The 22,744-nt window shown below is 49.5% G+C and overlaps 1 protein-coding gene across 1 annotated transcript in view; it reads left to right on the top strand.

Moving 5' to 3' along the window:
* SYNJ2 (synaptojanin 2) overlaps positions 1 to 22,744 on the top strand; it is a 116,096-nt gene that overhangs the window by 53,639 nt on the left and 39,713 nt on the right. Inside the window, exons 5-7 of the mRNA XM_011976439.1 lie at positions 7,231 to 7,314; positions 16,881 to 16,942; positions 21,585 to 21,681. Of these exons, the coding sequence (XP_011831829.1) occupies positions 7,231 to 7,314; positions 16,881 to 16,942; positions 21,585 to 21,681 (243 nt within the window). The remainder of the gene's footprint in view (positions 1 to 7,230; positions 7,315 to 16,880; positions 16,943 to 21,584; positions 21,682 to 22,744) is intronic.

The following is a 22,744-nucleotide window of genomic DNA, read 5'->3' on the forward strand; positions in this document are numbered from 1 at the left end:
TGAGAGAGGGCATCCTTGTCCTGTGCTGGTTTTCAGCTTTTGCCCATTCAGTATGATGTTGGCTGTGGGTCTGTCATAGATGGCTCTTATTATTTTGAGGATTGTGGATCTAATCAAACTAAAGAGCTTCTGCACAGCTGAAGAAACTATCAACAGAGTGAACAGACAACCTACAGAAAGGGAGAACATTTTTGCAAACTATGCATCTGACAAAGGTCTAACACCCAGCATCTATAAGGAACTTAAACAAATTACCAAGAAAAAAAAACATTAAAAACTGGGCAAAGGACATAAACAGACACTTTGCAAAAGAAGGCACACATGCGGCCAGCAATCATGGAAAAAAGCTTAACATCACTGATCATTGGAGAAATGAGAATCAAAACCACAATGAGATACCCCCTCACACAAGTCAAATGGCTATTATTTGACTTGTGTGAATATTATTTGACTTATGTGAAATGAGATACCTCCTCACACAATAATGCCTATTATTAAAAAGTCAGTAACAGATGCTGGCAAGGTTGCAGAGAAAAAGGAACGCTTACACACTGTTGGTGGGAGTGTAAATTAGTTCCACCATTGTGCAAAACAGTGTGGTGATTCCTCAGAGACGTGTTCACAATAGCAAAGACGTGGAATCAACCTGAATGTCCATCGGTGGTAGACTGGATAAAGAAAATGTGGTGCGTATACAGCATGGAATACTATGCAGTCATAAAAAAGAAATGAGATCATGTCCTTTGCAGCAACATGGATGGAGCTGGAGGCCATTACCCTAAGCAAACTAAGGCAGGAGCAGAAAACCAAACACCACACGTTCTCACAAGTGGGAGCTAAATGATGAGAACACACGGATACAAAGAGGGGAACAACACACACTGGGGCCTATCAGCGGGTGGAGGATGGCGGGTGGGAGGAGGGAAAGGATCAGGAAAAATAACTAATGGGTGCTACTAGGCTTAATACCTGGGTGACAAAATAACCTGTACAACAGACCCACATGACATGAGTTTACCTGTGTAACAAACCTTCACATGTACCCCTGAACTTAAAATAAAAGTTAAATGTGTAAAAAGAGGAGAGAGAGAGAAGCTGTGGCCCAGCCGGGTGGTTTCCTCTTTTCTGGCTGATGTCTGCATGGAGAGAGTCCCTTCCCTGCCCCACTTCGTTACTACTTTCCTTTTATTTTTAACTTTTATTTAAAATACTGGTTTTGGATTTCAACCAGTATTTTAAGACTTGGGGTCTCATTTATTGCATCTCATCAAGTAAGTCCCTGGGAACCACTGTCCTTTAGCATCACTGTCCTTCCTAAAGCACTAGACATTCTAACACGGAAAATGAAAGCAAACTGCGTGAGTGTCCTGGGACTGCCCGTAATAAAGTACCCCAAACTGGGTGGCTGAAAACGCACACTTATTCTCTCCCAGTTCTGGAGGCTGGAAGTCTGCAGTCCAGGTGTCGGCAGGGCCGCTGTCTCTTCGAAGCCCCCCAGGGAGGACCCTTCCGAGCACTGCTCCCAGCTCCTGGTGGTCCCTGGCAAGCATCTCTCCATCTCTGCCTCCGTCTTCATGTGTCCTCCTCTGCCTGTGTCTCTCCAGGACTCCAGTTATACTGGATCAGGGACCCACCCTACTCCAGCTGTCCTCATCTTAACCCGTTACTTCTGCAAAAACCCTATTTCCAAACAAGCTCTGAAGTACTAGAGTTGGGACTTCACCATATGGGTTTTGGAAGGGGCACAGCTCACCCTGGGATGCGGATGCCAGCTCCTGTTAGAGGACTGTGCTTTATAGGCAGCGCCTAGTGGCCCGGTGAGAACTCTCGCTGCCATCTTTGCTTTCTCACTTTTATAGACCAGCAAGCCCTGCCACAGACCAGGGTGGGCCTTGGCTCCAGCCACGTCGTGTCGCGTGCCTGCTGACTGGCGTTTGTCTCCTGTGTTGCCAGCTTGCTTGTTAGAGCTCAGAGGCAGGGATCTTGCCCCCACATCTCCTGAATCTCCCACCTCGGGTGGCCTGGCAAGGCCGTAGAGATGTGAACAGCCTGCCCTTCCAGCTCCTGGGGTACAGCCCGATGCTGCTGACATTGCCTCCACCTCCCTTGTCGGGGCTGGGGAGGGATTTCTTGGCTCCCATAAGTCTTTGTGGGCTTCCTAGTGTGTGGTTTTTGTCCCTTTTCATCCTCTGGGCTAGACAGGGCTGCTGTCCATGAAGTCCCCACCCAACCTCATGCCCAGGAGCAGCAGTGATTGACAGACAGCTGGGCACCACCACCTGCCGCTCACCCATGGATGCAGCAGCTGCGGACGCTGCCCCTGCCCCACCTAGAGAGCATAACTTTACCCCAGTGACTTTGTTAACAAGAGACGCATAGCGGGGCCCTGGGAAGGTGGCCCTGCACCCACAGTAGCTCTTGGTTGGGTGCTTATGTTTCAGGCTGTGCTGATGAGCCTGGAGGTGCCCGGGCTGGCCCATCCATCGGAGACCCCGGACAGCCTGGCTACCCAGGAATGGGAGCCATCACTTCCCAGCGCTGAGTCCAGGGTTGTCCGCGTGGGCCTTCAGCAAAGCCTGACTGAGCCTGCCAGGTCCCAGGCTCTGCTCCTGGGCAGGTGGGCACGGGGAGGCAGTGGTGGTGTAACGGGGGCACAGCAGGAGTGGGACAGGTGAAGCTGGCCCTGGCAGGCGCTGCTGCCCTTCCTCCAGGTGGTACTTGTGATAGGTGGTGTTCAGCTAGTGACCCCTGCCTGGAGGGCGAGGGGAAGCACCGCAGAGCCAGGGCAGGAGAAGCGTGTGCTGCACGCAGCCCAGGCAGGAGGGGCATGGAGCAGAAAGAAACACAGGTGAACCGGAGGAGCAGAGAGGGTTCATGCTTCCTGCACACATGGGACCAGGACACGGGCCTGGTGGGGGGTGAGCATTCCTCCAAGCCAAACAACACAGGTGTGACAGCCCCTTTTCTAAAACATTATGGAGGCAGGAGGAGCAGAGATGGCTGCAGGGAAGTGACTGTTCCTCAAAAGCAAGAAACTCATGTTGCCTCACTTGTATATGCCAAGGGAACCCCTCGCTTTCTGTCTCTGGAGTCACTGAATATTTTTATGTCACTTGATAGCAGTACAGATGCTTAGGTTGATCTAAGTTCGTTTTTAAAACACAAAACACATCTTTAAGTGGAACGCACAGTTAATATGCTCCCGTGAAGTGGCAGCCCCGCGGCACTCCCTGGCTCCGCAGCCGCCTGCTGAGGACGGTTCTTCTAGGATGAGTTGGGAGAATGGAGCAAGGCTCGGCCTGCAGGTCCTCGCTGAGCTCAGGCAAGCAGCCCTGTGAGGATTGGGCTGCCTGGTCTGCAGGGGAATCTGCCTGGGACCCTGCTGAGATTCACCTATTTCAGATGCCAGTGATTTGCTGGGATTCTGGGGAGGTCCCTCGGGGAGCCTGGCACATCCTACCCCCTTGAGTTTGCAAAGTCACAGCTGAGGGCCTGTGTTGGGACCGTGTCATGAGCCCTCTATATGCATCTCGCAGCTTTGCTTATGGTACCGGAGCAGACTGTCTGATGCTTCTGAAGACCTTTACCATGCTCCTATGGACAGAGTCGGGTAGACTCATTCTGGTAGCACAGCGTGGCCTCCCCGTCCAACTGACAGCTGAGGAAGTGGCAGGCTTTGCGTCTCGGTGGCCTCGCCCCAGGGTGCAGGGAGCAACTTTGAGGAAATGAGTGCTGAGCCTCCAGTAGGAAGGACTGTGCTGGGGAGGCAGGTCAGCCCCTTGTGGTGCCGCCCGCAGGTCACACTGGCCTAGGGCCCCTGCAGAGGAAACAGGATCCCCCAGCCGGGCCTGCTGGCCATTAGTGGAGCGTGCGCACAGCGATGCGGTCATCGTCTGGCAAACAAATGGTAGGACCGGACCGGGAGCAGACTGGCTCCCTGTGGTGGAGATTCTTGGCAGGTGGATCAGCTTCTCAGGAATTAATTCTCAGGGAGCCAGAAAAGGGGGGCCCTGTGGCACCCTCCGCTTTTGCTTTGGTTTAACATGTTTCTTAGGAGGAATAAATAATTAATCTTCCTTCCCCAAGGCAGGCTGTGTGTGTGTGTGCGCGGGTTGTATGTGCACAGTGTGTGCATGGTATGTGCATTTATGTGTTGTACATGTTGTATGTGTCATGTGCGTTTGTGTAGGCATGTGTGTGGCGTGTGTGCCGTGTGTTTGTCATGTGTATGTGTGCAGTGTGTGCATTTGTATGTTGTATACACATGTATGTGGGTGGTGCATGTGTTGTGTGTGTGCACGCACACATGTTGTGTGCATGTGTAGATAGCATCTCAGCCTCCTTGGGAGGAAGCCTTGAGTCTTTTTGGCTCTGCTGAGTCATAGCTGGTGGGCTTGCTCTGCAGTGCTGACTCACCACACAGAAAAACAAGACAAAAAGTCCCCTCAGTCTATTAAAAAAAAAAAGATGTAAGATAAATATTTGGCTCTTCAAGATAAGGCCACTGACTCATTCAGGGAGGTTAGGATGACTGCGTGTCCTCCCAGGAATGCAGACTTGGAGATAATTGGTTTGTAGACACTGTATCCGGAAGTAGAAGGTCAGCAGAAAGCCTTTCAGATAGAAGGTATATGCACACCTGTGAGTTTTCCTGCCTCGTCCCTCTCTTTTTATGGGCATTAGGTTTCTGTTCCCACTGCTCTGGAAGCGTCACTCAGGGTCGCCCTCCGGCTGCTCAGTCTGGGATCTAGGCACTGGCCTGGCCTCATCACAGCACTGGCATGGGCCTCCGTCTTTTCCTTACGTGGCCCCACTGCTCTTCCTGGTCTCCCTCCCACGTCTTGTCTGTTCCTTCTTGTATCCCTCCTTCCTCCCAGGGCCCAAACTCTCTCCGACGCCAGCAGGTGCCCTTGTGCATACTCATAGCGTCAGTGCCTCTGGGGAAGAGAAAACAGCTTTGTTTTTGAGTGGCTACTCTGCTGGGACTACACCCCCTCACTTACTCCTCAGAGCTCATCCCTTCTCTGTGCTCAAGGTGACATGAACTTCCTGTAGAGAGAGGGAAACCAAGGCTGAGGATGGCTAAGTAATGTGCCCAGGGCCACCCTGCTGGGCAAATGGGAGTTTGCAAAGTGGCAGTCAGACCCAACTTGTGCTAATACCAGAGCCCACTTTCTCTCCTGCTTCCACTCTCTGTCCTGCCTCCCCACCCCAAGAGCCCTCTGTCAAAATGGCATCTGTGAGGTGAGACATCACTTCTTCACTGGTGTTAAAAGTTGTTCACCCAGAATGGAAACGGATCACCTGCATTTGACGGTCTAGTTATGCCCATCGCCTTGGGAACAAAGAAGGCAGTCCTGGTGATAGGATGGGGTGCAGATGTCGCCTGCTTCCCTGTGGAGGACGGGATGGAAAACTTTCTTCTTGCTCCAGTGTGGGCAGGGAGGGGCATACAGAGCACTGATGACCCTCGGTGTTTTCAGAAGCTGGTTCTGGGCAATTCTCAGCTTGGGAGGAGTGTGGTATGATGCTGGAAGTGGCATTGTTAGCACATGGCAGTCAGAGTGAAGGGAGACATTCCTCAGCGTAAATAGATCGTGGGCATTGGTTTTTGTTGTTGTTTGGTGGTTTTTGGATCTCGCTCTCTTGCCCCAGCTGAAGTGCAGTGGTGCAGTCATAGCTCACTGCAGCCTTGTCCTCCTGGTCTCAAGTGATCTTGCCTCAGTCTCCTGAGTAGCTGGGACTACAGGCATATTCCACCATACCCAGCTAACTTTTTAAAAATTGTTTTTGTAGAGATGGGGGTCTCACTTTATTACCTAGGCTGGTCTTGAACTTTTGGGCTCAAGCCAGCCTCCCACCTTGGCCTCCCAAAGTGGTGGGAGTATAGGCGTAAGCCACCGTGCCCGGCCTGGATATTGTTAAACATTGTCTTTACATACAAATGTTGGCCTAGTTGGTTTCTTTTCCAGGAACCTGGGCCTCTGCAGGGCACACACGTCAGTCAATTGTGTATACCTAATTTCATGGTAGCCAACTATGTCTGCAGCCGTTCAAGCAACCTGCTATTTTATTCTGTTTTGTTAGTAGAAGAATGGAGTATAACAACTTTGCTGGTACTCAATACCTGGAAACAGACAGCAAGTTCTTAACGCACGCTTTTTCCCTTTGGAGATTAAAGGATAGAATTCTAGTTTGACAACGTAGATACCAGGCTCCTGTTATTCCTGTGGTCCAGGGAAACAGTGGCTCTAATTTTCAGGTCCTCCACTGCAGAATGACTCATTCCTGCGTGATCTGAGCGTGATCTTGCCCGTATGGAAAGCTACCCTGTAAGGGAGCAGGGCGGTGAGGAAAGGCAAGGACCACAGCAGCGCCCGGGCCACCCTGCCAGACCAGGCTAGAGTTGCACAGATAAAGGCCCCGCATCTGATAAGTGCCGCCGCCTGCCCCTGCTGGCGCTCAGGATCGTACTTCTTGTCCTTTTAAAACTCCCTTGCACTCCAGCGTCATTGGAGGCCTGCAGGCACACTCTGAAATAGCTGTATGTGTGGGTGGGGAGGAGATAGATGTCTTAAAGTGTAAGGATCATTTCTTTCTCCACAGGTGCTGTCACACTGGAAGCTTGTGGAAACCGTGTTGTGTGTGTTAACCGAGTGGTGTTTTAAGAACACAGTGGGGCAGGGCCAGGACCAAGTATGAGGTCAAGTTGAGTCTTGTATTGTCAAGTACAAGACCGGCTAGCACAGTCAGCGAGGTCTTTTGGCTATCACTGGTGCATTTTATTTCATTCAGTCCTTTTCTCATAGCTCTCTGCTGCTTAGCTATTTGCCAAGGTAAAAATAGAGGGCTCTAAGGAAGGTTACATTCCAGAGCACATCGGCTTCTGTTCATACAGGGGGCGGCGGAGGGCTGTTGCTGAGATTTTCAGGTTGGTGATAAGGTTGTGCCCTAGAAGTGTGAATTCCCGGAGACCCTGGGAGGCCCCAACCCCCAGCAGACCCCCTCCTCAGAGGCTGGTCGACAGCCAGTATACCCACCCAGCACCTGGCCAGAGGTCAGGGCGCACTGCCAGCCATGTCGGGTGGGGGAGCAGAGGACGCCGGAGTCCACCGTCCGCCCTTCATTCTGGCTGGTGTCGGGTCACAGGCGGCCGGATCCCGTTACCCAGCCCAGGACATTCGGTTTCATTGAAGAATACCTTTCCCTTTCTGTTTCCTTGTGCCACAGACGATTTACATGGACGATGGAGTGTCATCTTTTGTCCAGATCAGAGGCTCCGTTCCACTGTTCTGGGAGCAGCCAGGGCTTCAGGTAGGTCATGAAAAAACTTAAATGTCCCCTTGTGATGTTGTCCGCCCTGCCCTTCCCTTCAACAGCTGGGGAAGATTTCTTTTAACATGTTCCTTTCATGGCATAGTTTCCAGTCTTTTTCCTTAGCCCTGTTGTGTTGAGCTGAGCTGTCAAAGTGTGCACACGTGTGTGTGTGTGCATGCGTGCATGTGTGTAGAAAACACAGACACCACTTTGTTGCTTCTGGTCGGCAAGGGTGCTGTGTGAAGCCGCTGACTCGGGAACGGTGCTGTGGTGCCTGCTGAGTGGGTGCCGCGAAGTGAGCTTGGGTAGCGCTGCCTGAGGTTAGACCCTGAGTTCGGTGTACTGAGGACATTTCTGAGAGCCGTGACTCTCATAAAGGGCTCCGGGAAGGCTCTGTGGCTGCGTAGGGCTGGCACTCGGTGCTGCCTGTTGTGGGGCCACGTGAGACTTCCACAGCTTTCCCGTGGTTTCTAAAAATAGCCCTTGCCGTCCAAAGCTGGGCTCTGGTCAGTGCCAGAGAGATCTGGCATTCTTTCTCCTGGGAAGAGCGCAGGGTGGGGATACATTCCAAGAACACATTTGTCATCAGTGGAATGGCATGCTGCCTCCTTCACCAGGGTCTCTAACAAGGTGGGTTGTGGGCCGAGTGGACTGGAGGGGCCTCCCCACTAATCCCCAGTCTTCCTCCCTGCCCCAAGGGGACATGGGTGCCTTCAGAAAGCCTCTCGGCCAGGGCCTTTGTGGCCTCTTGGCTCTTCTTACCGACAGCTCTCGTGTGACTGCATTTGGGTTGCCAGCTAGTGGCTAGCAGGGCCCAGAGTGCCATCTGCCAGGTTCCAGGGGTTGTTTGACAATGCTGGACTCAGGGTCCCCTGTCTTGTGTTCAGCTTCTTAGCCTCGCCCTTGACTTGACCCTGTGCCCGGAGCAGGTGAGTCACTTGTCCCCATGGCTGTCAGCACGGTGCGCTGACAGCATTGGTGAAGTTCTGGGTCAGCCTGGGCAGTGAGATGGATGAATGGAGGTCCCGTTTAGGCTCCGTGCTCTGGTAGGGGGAAAAGGCTTGATTAACATTCAGTCTTTCCACTAGAAAGAGCCCACCACAGTGCACGAGATAACTGACAGCCTCCAGAGAAATGCTCCTGAGGACAGCGGTGACACAGAAATTCCTCCGGAGGGCTTCCCAAAGGAGGTTTATGGAAAAACAGCTTTATTGCAATATAACTTACCCATTTAAAGCCTACAACTTGGTGTTTTTACTGCATTTACAGTGTTGTGTGACCACCACTGTAATCTAATCGTAGAACACTTTGATCACCGCTAAAAAACTTCGTCCCCATTAGCCGTCTCTCCCATCCCCTCCAAGTCTCCCTCAGGCCAACTCGCCTGTTCATCTGCTGTCTTTATCTATAGATTTCCCATTCCAGACATTCCAAAAGAGTTTTTGAAACCTGATTTTCTTTAAATATGGAGTTTTCCTTTAGAAACTTCTGGAGCTCTGTATTCAGGAGAATGAAAGAATTGATCGAATGAGTATGGCACGAAAAGGAGATAGGGAGACCGTCTGTCTTGTGTTTCATGTAAAGTTTGTAAGAAATCCAAAAATTAGGGCGATGGTCATGATGGACTCTTAGAATTTGGGAATGACCTTTTGGAATTCATCCATTCCACCCTTGTGACTCTCAGTTCAGCGTGCTCCTTTTTTTTTTTTTTTTTTTGAGATGGCGTCTCACTGTGTCGCCCAGGCTAGAGTGCAGTGGTGCAATCTCGGTTCACTGCAACATCCGCCTCCCGAGTTCAAGCCGTTCTCCTGCCTCAGCCTCCCGAATAGCTGGGACTACAGGTGCCCACCACCACACCCAGCTAATTTTGTTGTGTTTTTAGTAGAGATGGGGTTTCGCCGTGTTAGCCAGGCTGGTCTCGAATTCCTGACCTCAGGTGATCCACCTGCTTCAGCCTCCCGAAGTGCTGGGATTACAGGCGTGAGCCACCACACCTGGCCAGTTCAGGGATCCTTCTTCCAGGACCCCCAAAGGGCTGTCCTCCAGGCCACGACTGGGGATAATTCTGACTCTTGGTGAGTTCCTCCTGTATTGCACTGCTGCGTCTGTCCAACTCTAGAGTGTTTTGGGGTGTGCAGGAGTAAATCTGATTCTTCTCCGTATGACTCACCTTCAGCCCTTGGAGGGAGTCTTCTGGTTCCCTCTTCTTCTTGTCTTCTCTAAGGCCTCCCAACTCCTTTGGCCACCTTCTCTCCTGTTTCTAAGACTCTCAATGTTCTCATCTCCCTCATCTAAAAAATGACACTCCTTTTTTGTCGTTCCCCTCTGAGATTTCGTTTTGGTCTCCCCCTTGACCTTCGTGCTGCCTCAGATGTAGCCGGACCCGCCATGGGATGACTGTGCCTCGGTCTGTCAGGGGCCAGGAGCAGCGGACCCTGAGATCTCAGCTTTTTGGCAGCTGTTTCACCCTCTTAAATTCCTAACACTTGTGCTACACCAAAGCCTGCATGGTTTCTTCTTTTTGTTTTTGTTTTTGTTTTGTTTTTTGTTTTTGAGATGGAGTCTTGTTCTGTCACCCAGGCTGGAGTGCAGTGGTGCGATGTCAGCTCACTGCCACCTCTACCTCCTGGGTTCAAGTGATTCTCCTGCCTCAGCCTCACAAGCAGCTGGGGTTATAGGCACCCACCACCACGCCTGGCTAATATTTTTTGTATTTTTAGTAGAGACAGGGTTTCATCACATTGGCCAGGCTGGTTTTGAACTTCTGACCTCAAGTGATCTGCCCGCTTCGGCCTCCCAAAGTGTTAGGATTACAGGTGTGAGCCATTGTGCCCGGCCTCCGTGGTTTCTTCAAAACAAGTTTCAGAAGGCTTTAGTGTTCCTTAATCTTATTAAGGATTTGCTAACCTTTGGGCCTAATACCTGTGATTAGCCTCTAAACACCACTCATCATCAAAGAGAGATGAAGTCATCTTCAGAGAGGGCCAGGAGGGTGGCGGGAAGTGGTGGTCTACCATCACTGGCTTCAACTGTCACTATCAAGCCTAAGGCCGCTTCTGGTTATTTTTCTCCGCTTTGAACTGTTTCTCTTCCTTCTTCACTTAGGTTAGATGAAAAGTGCAAAGATTTTGGTGTGAGTAGCTTGCATATTAAGCCGCAATGCTGTCCCTTCTTGATGGCTGCCGTTGGAAACCCAGGAGCCTAGCAGGCTGGTGCAGGGGTGGGCAGAGGGTCGTGGATGAGGATCTGTCTGCATGTTTTCCCAGGAATGGTGCTTTCAGTATTTCCTGACTCCATTTCTAGCAGCCGTGTACCTTTAATAAATTTCATTTTTACTGTGTAAATGGGTTGTGCAGTTTATAAATAGCCACATTGAAATTTTACCCTTAAAGCGAATTGCTCCCTAGTCTAGCTAGTTCAAGAATCTATTTATGATCTGTGTCTGTGGTTGACAACTTTGCTCCCCTGGTCATTGTAGAAGCTTCCTCACCCTAATATGCCTGTACAGACACATGCCTTGCCAAGGTGAGTTCAGTCTGTCTTTTGAAGTTTCCTGAAACTGAACCAAATGGAGGAGGATGCTGAGTAGAGTAGACCTCTCTTGCCCTACCTTCGCCTCTTCCCTGCCAAGTTCATGGAGTTGTGGCACTGGATGGGCAAGTTTATGTGTTTGTACCTTTATTTGTTCCAAAAAGGACATGAGATGGCTTGTAGTATAATAGTTTAAAAAATAAGTGAAGAGGTCCGGATGAAGGGAGTTGAATTGGTGCCCACAGTGCGTGCCATGGGTCTCATGTGCGTGGGAAGGAACCTGACACTTGTTCCAAGCTTTCCCACAGCCACCACAGAAAGAACCACGGTCACAGCCAGTTTATGACAGTGACTCAGAGCACGAGCTTTGAAGCTCTGCAGACCTGGGCTCAAATTCAAACTCTGGCTCCTCCGCTTCGTAACCATGTGTATTTGAGAGGCTCCTGTCTGTGCCAAGCCTTAGTTTACTTTTCTGTAAAATGGGGCTAACAAGATCTCCCATATAGCGTTCTAGAGAGGATTAAAGAACATAGTATAAGAATTTGGCTGGGCGTGGAGGCTCACGCCTGTAGTTCCAGTAACTTGGGAGGCCGAGGTGGACGGATCACTTGAGGTCAGGAGTTTAAGATGAGCCTGGCCAACATGGTGAAATCCCGTCCCCACTAAAAATGCAAAAATTAGCCAGGCGTGGTGGTGGGTTCCTGTAATCCCAGTTATTCAGGAGGCTGAGGCAGGAGAATCACTTGAACCTGGGAGGCAGAGTTTGCAGTGAGCCAAGATCATGCCACCACACTCCAGGCTGGTCAACAGAGTGCGACTCTGTCCAAAAAAAAAAAAAAAATTAACACAGTATCTAGAACATAAAAAGTACTCAAAATGGCAGCTGCTATTGATACTAATAGAAACAAATGATAACACCCAGGAGATAAAACCACCCGTGGCATCCGGAGAAGCGTGGTTCTTGGTGTCCTGAGCACTGAATGAGTTTCCTCCTGTCTGCATGGGGACAGGGACACCGTGAGATGTAGTGACATGAAGACAGCTTCCTGGGGTATCTTATCTCTCATCCCTCACAGACTCATGGTAAATCAGTAACCCCAGATGAAGCCATTTATTCATCCCAAACATTCACTGAGCATCTGCCAGGTGTAGGGGGCACCAGGGATCAGATACAGTCCCTGCCTGCAGGGAGCAGGGGGCAGGACATGGCAGTGTTGTGTAGATAGAGCCATGCTGGAGGAAGGGAGAGGCCCCCGGGGCAGCTCTCCCAGGCTGAGGGTGTGGGGTGGGCTGCCCAAGGGCCCAAACTGGGGAGGGGTGAGGAAGAAGCACTCGGGCAAGGAAGGCAGCCCTTGCAGAGGGAACAGTGGGTGCAGGTGTTGTAACTCCTGATATCACAGTGATCAGGGAGTATCACTGGGTAACTTCTTGAAGTCCTGGGCATGAAGGGAATGGGAGGACAGATAGGAGAGGTGAGCAGGGCTGGGTCAAGGGCCTGTGGATGCTGCACTGAGGAGATTGCATCCCATACCAGCAGCTACTCAAGTAGTACTCCGCAACCTTGTTGCACAGAAGACTCCGCTGGGAAGCTTGAAAGATCCTGATACCCAGGTTGATACCATACACATTAAGTCACAATATCTGGGGCCAGGAGCCAGGCAGCTGTCCTTTTTGAAGACCCGTGGGTGACTCCAGTGTGTAGGAAAATATGGGAACCACTCGGTACTGTTCTGGCAAGCCAGTTTTATTGGGGTCACACTGGGTACAGGGAGCTTTGGTTTGTAGCATTTGTCCATTGCTGTGGTGTAAATTCTCCCATCATGGCCAGTTTCAACCTACCAGCTTTGCATTGCTGAGCTCAGAGTTGGACCAGCTCGGTGCACAGTCAGCTTGCAGGCCTGCGGGAGCTGGCTCCAGCACACACTGAACACTGTGCTAAAGGGCGGCAAGAGAGGTGGAGACATGATTAGACAGAAGTCTAGGAAGTGTTAGTTCGGAGGGGGATAGACGCCAGATGGGAGGCCGTTGAGCTGAGATTTTTGGGTAGCCTTAAGTTGGGGTGCAGGGGAGAGGCATGGAGGTGCTGTCTGCGATCTTTGGGCCTCTTGAGTTCTGATCGAGACTCTGCTGGGACTCCCTTAGCCAGGAGTTCTCCAGACCCTGACTATCCTCATGGCTGTCTCCCTTAACTCGTCTCTGGTCTATAGGATTGAACTAATGACTTTAGGGGCCAGATAAGAGTAGCTGGCCCTTTGCCCAGAGGGGAGAAGGATGGGGTGAAGAAGAAGGGAAGCTACAAAATGCAGTGACAGTGGTGGACCCTGCCCCCAGCTGCAGCTTCTGCCTGTGGCTTCTGACAGTCAGTAACCTCAGGACTAGGTGACACCAGAGAAGGTGGACGCTGGTCAGTGTCAGAGCGGGACAGAGGAGAGGAAGGATATGAGGCCCAAGAAACCCAGATGAAAGGGATGCATGGGGTGATGGGGGAAGGGTGAGCTCCGGACAGAACGTGAGGCCCAGCTCCCCCTCCACTTTTCAGGAGGCTGAGGCAGGAGAATGGTGTGAACCTGGGAGGCGGAGCTTGCAGTGAGCTGAGATCCGGCCACTGCACTCCAGCCTGGGCGACAGACTCCGTCTCAAAAAAAAAAAAAAAACCTGGCCAGGCCCAATGGCTCATGCCTTTATCTCAGTACTTTGAGAGGCCGAGGTGGGTGGATCACTTGAGCCTGGGAGTTCAAGACCAACTTGGGCAACATGGTGAAACCCCATCTCTACAAAAAACACACACACACACACACAAAATAGCCAGGTATTGTGGTGTGCACTTGTAGTCCCAGCTACTTGGGAGGCTGAGATGGGAGGATAATTTGAACCTGGGAGGTTGAGGCTGCAGTGAGCTGTGATTGTACCACTGCACTCCAGCCTAGGCAACAGAGTAAGACCCTGTCTCAAAGGAAAAAAAAGAAGAAGAAGAAAATCTCTAAATCTATTGAGGAATCTCTAAATCTATTGCTGAGAAACCAGTTCTCTAGATGGGTGCTTTTCTTGAGTCTGCAATGGGGCAGTTGTATCATCTGTAGTGGTGAGTTATAAAATGATATGTGAAGCATGATAATAGCTGTATCTCATAACACAGATAAACCTGATGGCACTGCTTTTACAACACTCAAACGGAAGCAAAACTAAAGAGTGCATTTTCACCAACTTATTCTTGAAATAATTTCAGAGCTACAGAAAAAGTTTAAGAACAAGAGGGAGCTCCCATATGTCCTTCACCCAGATTCACTCAATTTTAACCTTTTGCCACACACATGTTGTTATTTTTGAACCATTTGAGAGTAGGTTGCATATATCACGTCGGTGTTAGTCAATTTGCCTTGCTGTAAAGGAATATCTGAGGCTGGGTATTATCAAGGAAAGAGGTTTATTTGGTTCATGGTTCTGCAGGCTATACAGGAAGCATGGTGCCAGCATCTGCTTCTGGGGAGGGCCTCAGGAAGCTTACAGTCATGATGGAAGAGGAAGGGAAGCCAGTGTGTCATATGATGAGGGAGGGAGCAAGGAAAGGGAGGTTGCAGGCTCCTTTAAACAACCAGCTCTCCTGTGAACTAGCAAAAAACTCATTCGTTACCATGGGGTTGTCACCAAACCATTCATGAGGGATCTGCCCTTATGATCCAAACACCTCCCACCACACCCCACCTCCAACCCTGAAGGTCACGTTTTAACGTGAGATTTGGAAGGGACACACATCCAAACCATATCAGTGTCTCTTTACTTAAGTGCAAAATATACTGTCCTACATTACCATAGTATAGGTACACATTTGGGAAATTTAACATTGACGAAGTACTTCATTCTCATCTGCAGGCAATATTCCAAATTGATCACTTGTCTCAATGATGTCCTTTGAAGCACCTTTCCTCCCTTGAGTCCAGCATCACATACTGCATTTTATTGCCATGTCTCTAGTCTTTAATCTGCATCTGTTCCTTGGCTTTCTGTCTTTCAAAGCATTAATGTTTTTGGAGAATGCAAGCCTTCTTTTCCTTTAAATTGAGAGTTCCTACCTTTAGGTTTTCCTAGTGTTTCATTATAATCACATTCAGTGTATGGATCCCTGGCCAGCATACTGCCTACATGATGCTGTGTCCTTCTCAGGGTACCTGGTCTGGAGGCACACGGTGTCCATCTGCCCCTCATTAGTGATGTTAATTTTGGTCACCCAGTCAAGGTGCTATTCAGTTTCTCCACTTATGGTTAATATGTTTTCCCTTTCAACTAATCAGCAATCTATGGGAGACACTTTGAGACCGTGCTAGTATCATGCTTCTCATTAAACTTTCCCTTAAGATTTATCATCAACAGATAACTTTTGCTGAACAATTATTTACTATGACAGCTGTAAAATGATGATTTTTAAAAATTATTTCCTCCAAATTTATCACTTGGTGTTCTACTATAGAGCCCTCTCTTGTTCCCCATTCACCCACCTACACACCCACTCACCTGCACACTGATTCACCCATCTGTCACCCATTAACCCATCCATTCGTCCACCCATCCACCCATCATCCACCTATCTATCCACCCATCCACCTACTTGTCTACCCACCATCCACCCGTCCCTCTATCCAGCCAGTCATCCAGCCAGCCAGCCATCCAGTGACCCAGCCATCAATCCACCCAGCCATCCACCCATCCACCCATCCACCCACCCACTCACCCCCTTACCTATCCATCTTTCATCTGCCCATTCACTCACCCATCCATCCATCCTCACATTCACCTATCCATCCACCCAGCTATCTATCTACTGATGCGTCCACTCATCCATCCATCTACCCATCCATCCTCTTACCCACCTTTCTATCCATCCACTGATCCATCCATCCATCCCCATTCACCCATCCATGTATCCATTCAGTCACCCATCTATCCATCCATCCATCCATCCATCCATCCATCCATTCATCCATCCACCCAGTATCCATCCATTCAGCCATCCACCCATTCATCTATCCATCCATCTATCCATCCACTCACTCACCCACCTACCCATCCACTCAGCTATTCATCCATCCATCCATCCATCCATCCATCCATCCATCCATCCATCCATCCATTCATCCTCCCATTCATCCATCCACCCAGTATCCATCCATTCAGCCATCCACCCATCCATCCATCCATCCATTCATCCATCCACCCAGTATCCATCCATTCAGCCATCCACCCATTCATCTATCCATCCATCTATCCATCCATCCATCCATCCACTCAGCTATTCATCCATCCATCCATCCATCCATTCATCCATCCACCCAGTATCCATCCATTCAGCCATCCACCCATCTGTCCATCCATCCATCCATCTATTCATCCGTCTAGTTATCATCAGTATGGATTCATGGATTTCTATTTTCTTCATCAGGTTATAATCCATTACTGTCCTCGTATAGTTTGATGTTCAAATTGCCCCAGATTTGGCCAGTGAAAGCCCCCTTTAAGCTGGCTCCAGTGACTATATTTTAAATGTTTTTTTAAACTAAGTTGAGTATTAAATAAATAGTTCTATTAATAAATAATAAGGCAAATTTTATAATTAGGATGACTCAGATTTTAGGGCGAAATTAGTGTCCCTGAAGGCATGAAGGAGGCTGAGAAGCAGTTTCTGTCTCCCTAGTTGGCTTCCCTGACCTCTGTGCTATCAGAGAGCTTAGGATCTGACATCTGCCTCATAATCTTACCCTGGATCTTCTGTCTGTGGAAGAATTGCAGCAGACATGGTCATTTTGCAGTTAGGACTGGGCAGCAGCAAAGTCAGACTCGAGGCGCCTAGACCTGAGTTTGGAGCACTGTTAGCGGAATCCAGAGAGCTCAGCCTTCCTGAGCCCTGAAGAGACCACAGAGGTGGCCTAGTGGGTGCCGCATGCAGCCTGGCTGACAGTAAGAAGGAGAATGGGAAAAACCACTACCTCCTTGCTTTGCAAAGCAGGAAGAATCACTATTGTTACTTCTCTCTGCTTTAGGTTGGCTCCCATCATCTGAGACTCCACAGAGGCCTGGAAGCCAACGCCCCTGCTTTCGACAGGTAGGGATTGTCTGACACCATCCGAGCCTGTCATTGTCATCCTTAGACGTCATCCTCCCATCAGACACAAGGGATAGGGTGCGACGGGAAAGAGAGGACCCTGAACCCTGAATCTAAATCTGCTTTCTTTTTGGTCCTTTATGCAAGAAGGGAGATTACAAAATGGGATTTTTACTTGTTCTCAGGTTTCCTGAAGGTAAATTAATGAATGTTCAGGTGGCACTTTATAATTATTTTATCTTATCAGTTTCTTGCAATGAGGCTTCATCTCTATGCCCTGGTTAATAAGGGATAATCTAAATTATAGGATATTTGAAGCTGTTTGTTTTTTGTTTTAAAATAATATAGAATAAATAAGTATAGAAAAGTATAAATTGAAAAATAAAAGTACCTTAACTCCCAGTTACCACTCTCAGAGATTTTATATTAGTAGTTTTTTACATGTCATTCTAGAAAACAATTTTGGCATTATATATGTATTTAAATACACAAATTGGATCATAACACATGACTGTTTTGCAGCTTGCTTAAGAAAAGCTGAGCTATTCGTAATATGTATTTGAAATAATAGCTTCTTAAAAGATTTGCTTATTTAGGCCGGGCGCGGTGGCTCAAGCCTGTAATCCCAGCACTTTGGGAGGCCGAGACAGGCGGATCACGAGGTCAGGAGATCGAGACCATCCTGTCTAACATGGTGAAACCCCGTCTCTACTAAAAAATACAAAAAACTAGCCGGGCGCGTTGGCGGGCACCTGTAGTCCCGGCTACTCGGGAGGCTGAGGCAGGAGAATGGCGTAAACCCGGGAGGCGGAGCTTGCAGTGAGCTGAGATCCGGCCACTGCACTCCAGCCTGGGCGACAGAGCGAGACTCTGTCTCAAAAAAAAAAAAAAAAAAAAGAAAAAAAATTTGCTTATTTAATCTAAGTACTCAATATTTTAAAATTGTCTTAGTGAATATAGTAAAAATTCTCGAAAGTAATGTTTTAAGTGTTTGGCTCATTCTACCTGAAGCATTGAGACTTTAAGTTTGCTTTCATACTCTCGTTAAACATAATGCTGGTCGCATGAGCCCAGATGTGACCCCCTGATTAGCATGTTACATATAATGGGCTTTTTCTGTAAAGAGATATTTAATCAAGTATAGACAAGACCGTTGCCTTTTCCAGAACATTTTTAGTATGTCCTAAGCATTCTACATATGGAGTTCTTTCAGTTGACATTCATCTATACTAAATTATCTTAGGAAATAGTGAACATGAAACTGAAAATGAAATTCTACCTGGCTGAACTTGGTGGCTCAGATTTTAGGGGGTCGCCTGGGTGACAAAGTGAGACTCCATCTCAAAACAAAACATACGAACAAAAAACAAAAATTCTACCTGAAGCTGACACAAAACAAGAGGGAAGGGTCATGCTGGGTTCACTTCAAAAACCCTCCTATGTTTAGGAGCTTTCTTAAAATATACATAGATCTAGTTGAAGCACATTTGCATAGACTGTAGATTTTTCAGAATCCTCGTAATGCATGGTGTGTGAGATGCACGTACCACAGAGAATGAGACCCCTGTCTTCTCACAAGCACCCCAGAGGCTGCCTTGCCCCTTGGAAAGCATTCCTAAATCTAGGGGTACACTTAGATCTCTTCTGCAAATTACAGGACAAGCTGCTGAAAGGGTGAGTCTTTCTACAGGCAGCTACTGTGTCCAGGAAGTCTCTTCTGTAATGCTTCTTACCCACGACGCTGAACTGGAGGCAGGAGCCCTCCCATTCCCTTGCAGGAGCTGCTGCTTTCATGTTCATTGCTGACTATGTTCCCCTCATTTGAGATGACATTTGGAAATAAGGTGACGTGTCTGCCTAGTGGCCGCGGTGGGGCACCGTGAGGGTCCCCCTGACAGCAGACTGCCCAGGTCCCCGATGATGTCCCTGGACTGGCATGTGCGTTGTCCTGGGTGCTTCCCAATTCTCTTCTCTGGGACATCACTGTGCCCTCAAGAGTCGTGCGGTTCTCTGATGGATTTCATCGAGAGTAAAGCCTTTCATTTTCCTGTAAAACCTTCACATAGATAGTTTTTCTCCCCGGAGGATGCTTGTTTTCCTTTGCCTGAGCTGCATGGGTGCCCCTGTTAGCCGAGGCTGTCTCTTGCCACTTTGCTCTACGTGCTCCATATCTGAGGAGGGCTGTTGGCAGCAGGCCTTTGGCTGCAGCAGGGTCTTGTCATCTCTGTGTGGTGATGAGTCTCTGTGGAAGGGTTAACCTTTCACGGGGCAGTGCCTGAGTCTCCACTCGCAGGAAAGTGAAGCCCTTCTCCTTCCCCGCCCCACTCTGCGGGCAGCTGCTGTGCACATCAGGGTGTGCTGAACTCTTGGTCCCTCCCTGAAGATGAGAAGGATGCTTCCAAATGGAAATCTGATTCCTTAGTGTCCCGAAAAACTCCTGTTTTCCAAGTAGCTTCCCATGACAGTAACCCATGGGCAGGGGAAGTGAAAAAAAAAGGCCTCAGTGCTCAGGGTGACCCAGGAAGAAGCCTGCATGCTGCCGACCTTGCTGCCGGTGCCAGCGCTCCCTTATCCCCTGGGTGCCAGCGCTCCCTTATCCCCTGGGTGCCAGCACTCCCTTACGCCCTGGGTGCCAGGTGCCAGCACTCCCTTACGCCCTGGGTGCCAGAGCTCCCTTATCCCCTGGGTGCCAGCGTTCCCTTATCCCCTGGGTGCCAGCGTTCCCTTATCCCCTGGGTGCCAGCGCTCCCTTATGCCCTGGGTCAGCGGGGCCTCTCAGCTCATCAATAACGAGTATTTTACAATAAAGGAAAGAAGAACCAGCTCCCACACACCAAGCACTGTCTTTGTCACTTTCACTAGTCTTTTTAGTCCTCCTAGCCATTCTCTGCAGGAGGGGAAGTAGCCCTGCTCTGTAGTTGAAGGAGCCAGCTCAGAGGGGATGAATCATTTGATCAGGGGAGTCTGGGGTTGGTGACAGCATAGAGTAATGATGAGGAATAGTGAGTAATAATGAGTAACAGCAGTTCCTCTGGCCCTGGGCTTTGGAACCAATTGAGAAGAAGGGGCAGGAATGAGACAGGCAGCGATCAGAAATGGGCCTTGTTTCTGAGGAGCCACATTGTGGGATGTGGCTTGGATGTGTGGCCAAGGTGGGCTCCCTCACCAGGGGCAGAGCCTGCACATGTCAGAGCCAGGCCTGGGATGCAGCTTCTCTGGGCAGACTGACCCGAAAGAAAGTCCACAAGGGCTGAGCCACACACAGCCCCGCCCCAGGGCCGCCTGGAACTCCACATGGAGACGGGAGCCCGGGAGGGTGCTCACCCTTAACTTAGGCCAGCGAATCATCAGGCGAGCCTAACTTCAAACCACCCACTTCAAAATCCATATTCTTTCCACTACTGTCCCTTAAAGTTAGTAAAAGAATGTTTTCTCTTATCGGGTAAGGAAAAAAAATGATTTTTTTCATGATCATTATTAGCTCTTTAAAAAATTCCACTCATAAACATGTCATTATAGAAATTTGGGAAAGAGAAAGATGTTTAAAGGAGAAAAGAACAGAAATCATATAAAATTCCACCATTTGTGACATCATGTGTTTTCTTCCAGTGTTTTTTCTATATTTAGGCCTAAAGATTGCACCATTAAATAATAATTTGATGTCTGCTTTTTGTATTGTATCATTTCCCTGTGTTTTGTTTAAGGCACTACATTTCAACATGTTTACACTTGAAATGTAAGGTTACTTTAAAAAAGCTGGTGATCATGGATAAATATTGGAATCTCCCCCTAATATTCCAACATACATATTTAGAAAGTAGCTTCTAATACAAGGAATATTTCCCAAAGCCTGCAAGTTGTTTTATCTCCTTGTTGTGGTTTAGCATAATGAAATACAGCACTTAGATTGAAAACAGGATGCTGAGTTGAGAGCTCTCCTGCCAGTTGTTCTAGTTTTGAGAAAGATGGGTACCAAGCAAGATAAGAAATTCATTTCACACATGTGCACATCGCCTGTGTAAGACTCTAGGCCAGGCGCAGTGGCTCATGCCTATAATCCCAACACTTTGGGAGGCTGAGGTGGGAAGATTGCTTGCAGCCAGGAGTTCGAGACCAGCCTGAGCAACATAGCAAGACCCTGTCTCTATGAAAAATAAATAAGTAAAAATTAGCCAGATGTGGTGGCATGCACCTATAGTCCCTACTACTTGAGAGGCTGAGGTGGGAGGATTGCTTGAGCCCAGGAGTTTGAGGCAGCAGTGAACTATGATCATGCCACTGCACTTTAGCCTGGACAACAGACTGAGATCCTACCTCAGAAACAAAACTCTGTTGATGGAAGGTCAGGATAGATGTTCTAGATTTAATGGGAGATACTTTATAGAAAGACCAGCATACCCTTTGTCTTATTCCAAACTCATGTAGAAGTCTACACTAGCTAGTCATAATGGCAGCTGGGAGGGACAGGTTCTCTCCACCCAGGCTCATTTCCCACGCTTTGGGTCATGGGGACTAGCTGGTCCTGGACTCTGGCACTAAAAGCATGACTCCTTCTGCCCCATCTTCCCTTGAGGGGCAGAACAGGGCAGAGTTGGCACCTGTGCTTGTGCCCAGCATCACGCCCACCCCACTGACTTTGCAGGCACATGGTGCTTCTGAAGGAGCAGTACGGGCAGCAGGTGGTCGTGAACCTTCTGGGAAGCAGAGGCGGAGAGGAGGTGCTCAACAGAGCCTTCAAGGTAAGACCTGGTTGTGCCCTCCACGGCTGGGCTGGGCGGCGGGTGGCCATGGTGGAGCCTTGAGCCTGGAGGTGGCTCCTGCAGGGACTGGAGCTGAAGCCCAACCCTTCTTCATTTCCTGAGGCTTCCCCAGTGTTCCGACCAGGGAACACGGCAGTGCTCGGTGACTCGGGCCCTGATACAGTTTGAGTGTAATGTCTTTTTTTTTTTTTTTAAGACAGAGTTTCACTCTTGTTGCCCAGGCTGGAGTGCAGTGGCGCAATCTCAGCTCACTGCAACCTCCGCCTCCCAGGTCCAAGTGATTCTCCTGCCTCGGCCTCCTGAGCAGCTGGGATTACAGGCGCCTGCCATCACACCAGGCTAATTTTTGTATTTTTAGTAGAGACGGGGTTTTACCATGTTGGTCAGGCTGGTCAAGAACTTCTAACCTCAGGTGATCCACCCGCCTCAGCCTCCCAAAGTACTGGGATTACAGGCGTGAGCCACTGCGCCCGGCCCAGTGAGTGTAATTTCTGTGAGCTGATGATTGGGAGAATTTGCTCAGTCAAAACAGAGCATTTCCTGTCCCCAGCCATGTGTCCCTTACCCTCCCCGTGGGGCTTTGAGGGCTTCTGACCTCTCAAGGAGTCCCTCTCAGTCCAGCTCAGGAGCAGGCAGACCTCCTCTTCTGCCCTGGCTGGTCCTGGATGAGCTCCCCCAGCCCTACAGGGCACCTGACCTCAGGGCTCAGGAGCAGGAGCCTCTTGGCTTTCCCCTGCTTGCCCGCTGGCCTTCAAGTTTCCCCTTCGTCCTTGGACCTGCTCCTGCTGGGCTCCCGTGGACTCCTTCAGGGTTCCCTGGGGGCCTTTCCTGGTGAACCTGGACAGAGATCCTGGGCAGGGTCACAGAGCCATGGGAGCAAGAGACTCCGCCCACCTGGCCAGGGTCTATCCCTGTGCATGGATCCCAGGCCTCCAGCCCCTGCCCCCTGATCCCCAGGCGAAAGACGTTCTAGAATGAACCATGGAGGTTTCTGGTTCCTTTACCAGCCTCCATGTCCCCTGCCTCATACAGGAAAACTCTC

This window comes from Mandrillus leucophaeus, unplaced genomic scaffold (genome assembly GCF_000951045.1).
Source record: "Mandrillus leucophaeus isolate KB7577 unplaced genomic scaffold, Mleu.le_1.0 Scaffold166, whole genome shotgun sequence".
NCBI classification, from domain to species: Eukaryota; Metazoa; Chordata; class Mammalia; order Primates; family Cercopithecidae; genus Mandrillus; species Mandrillus leucophaeus.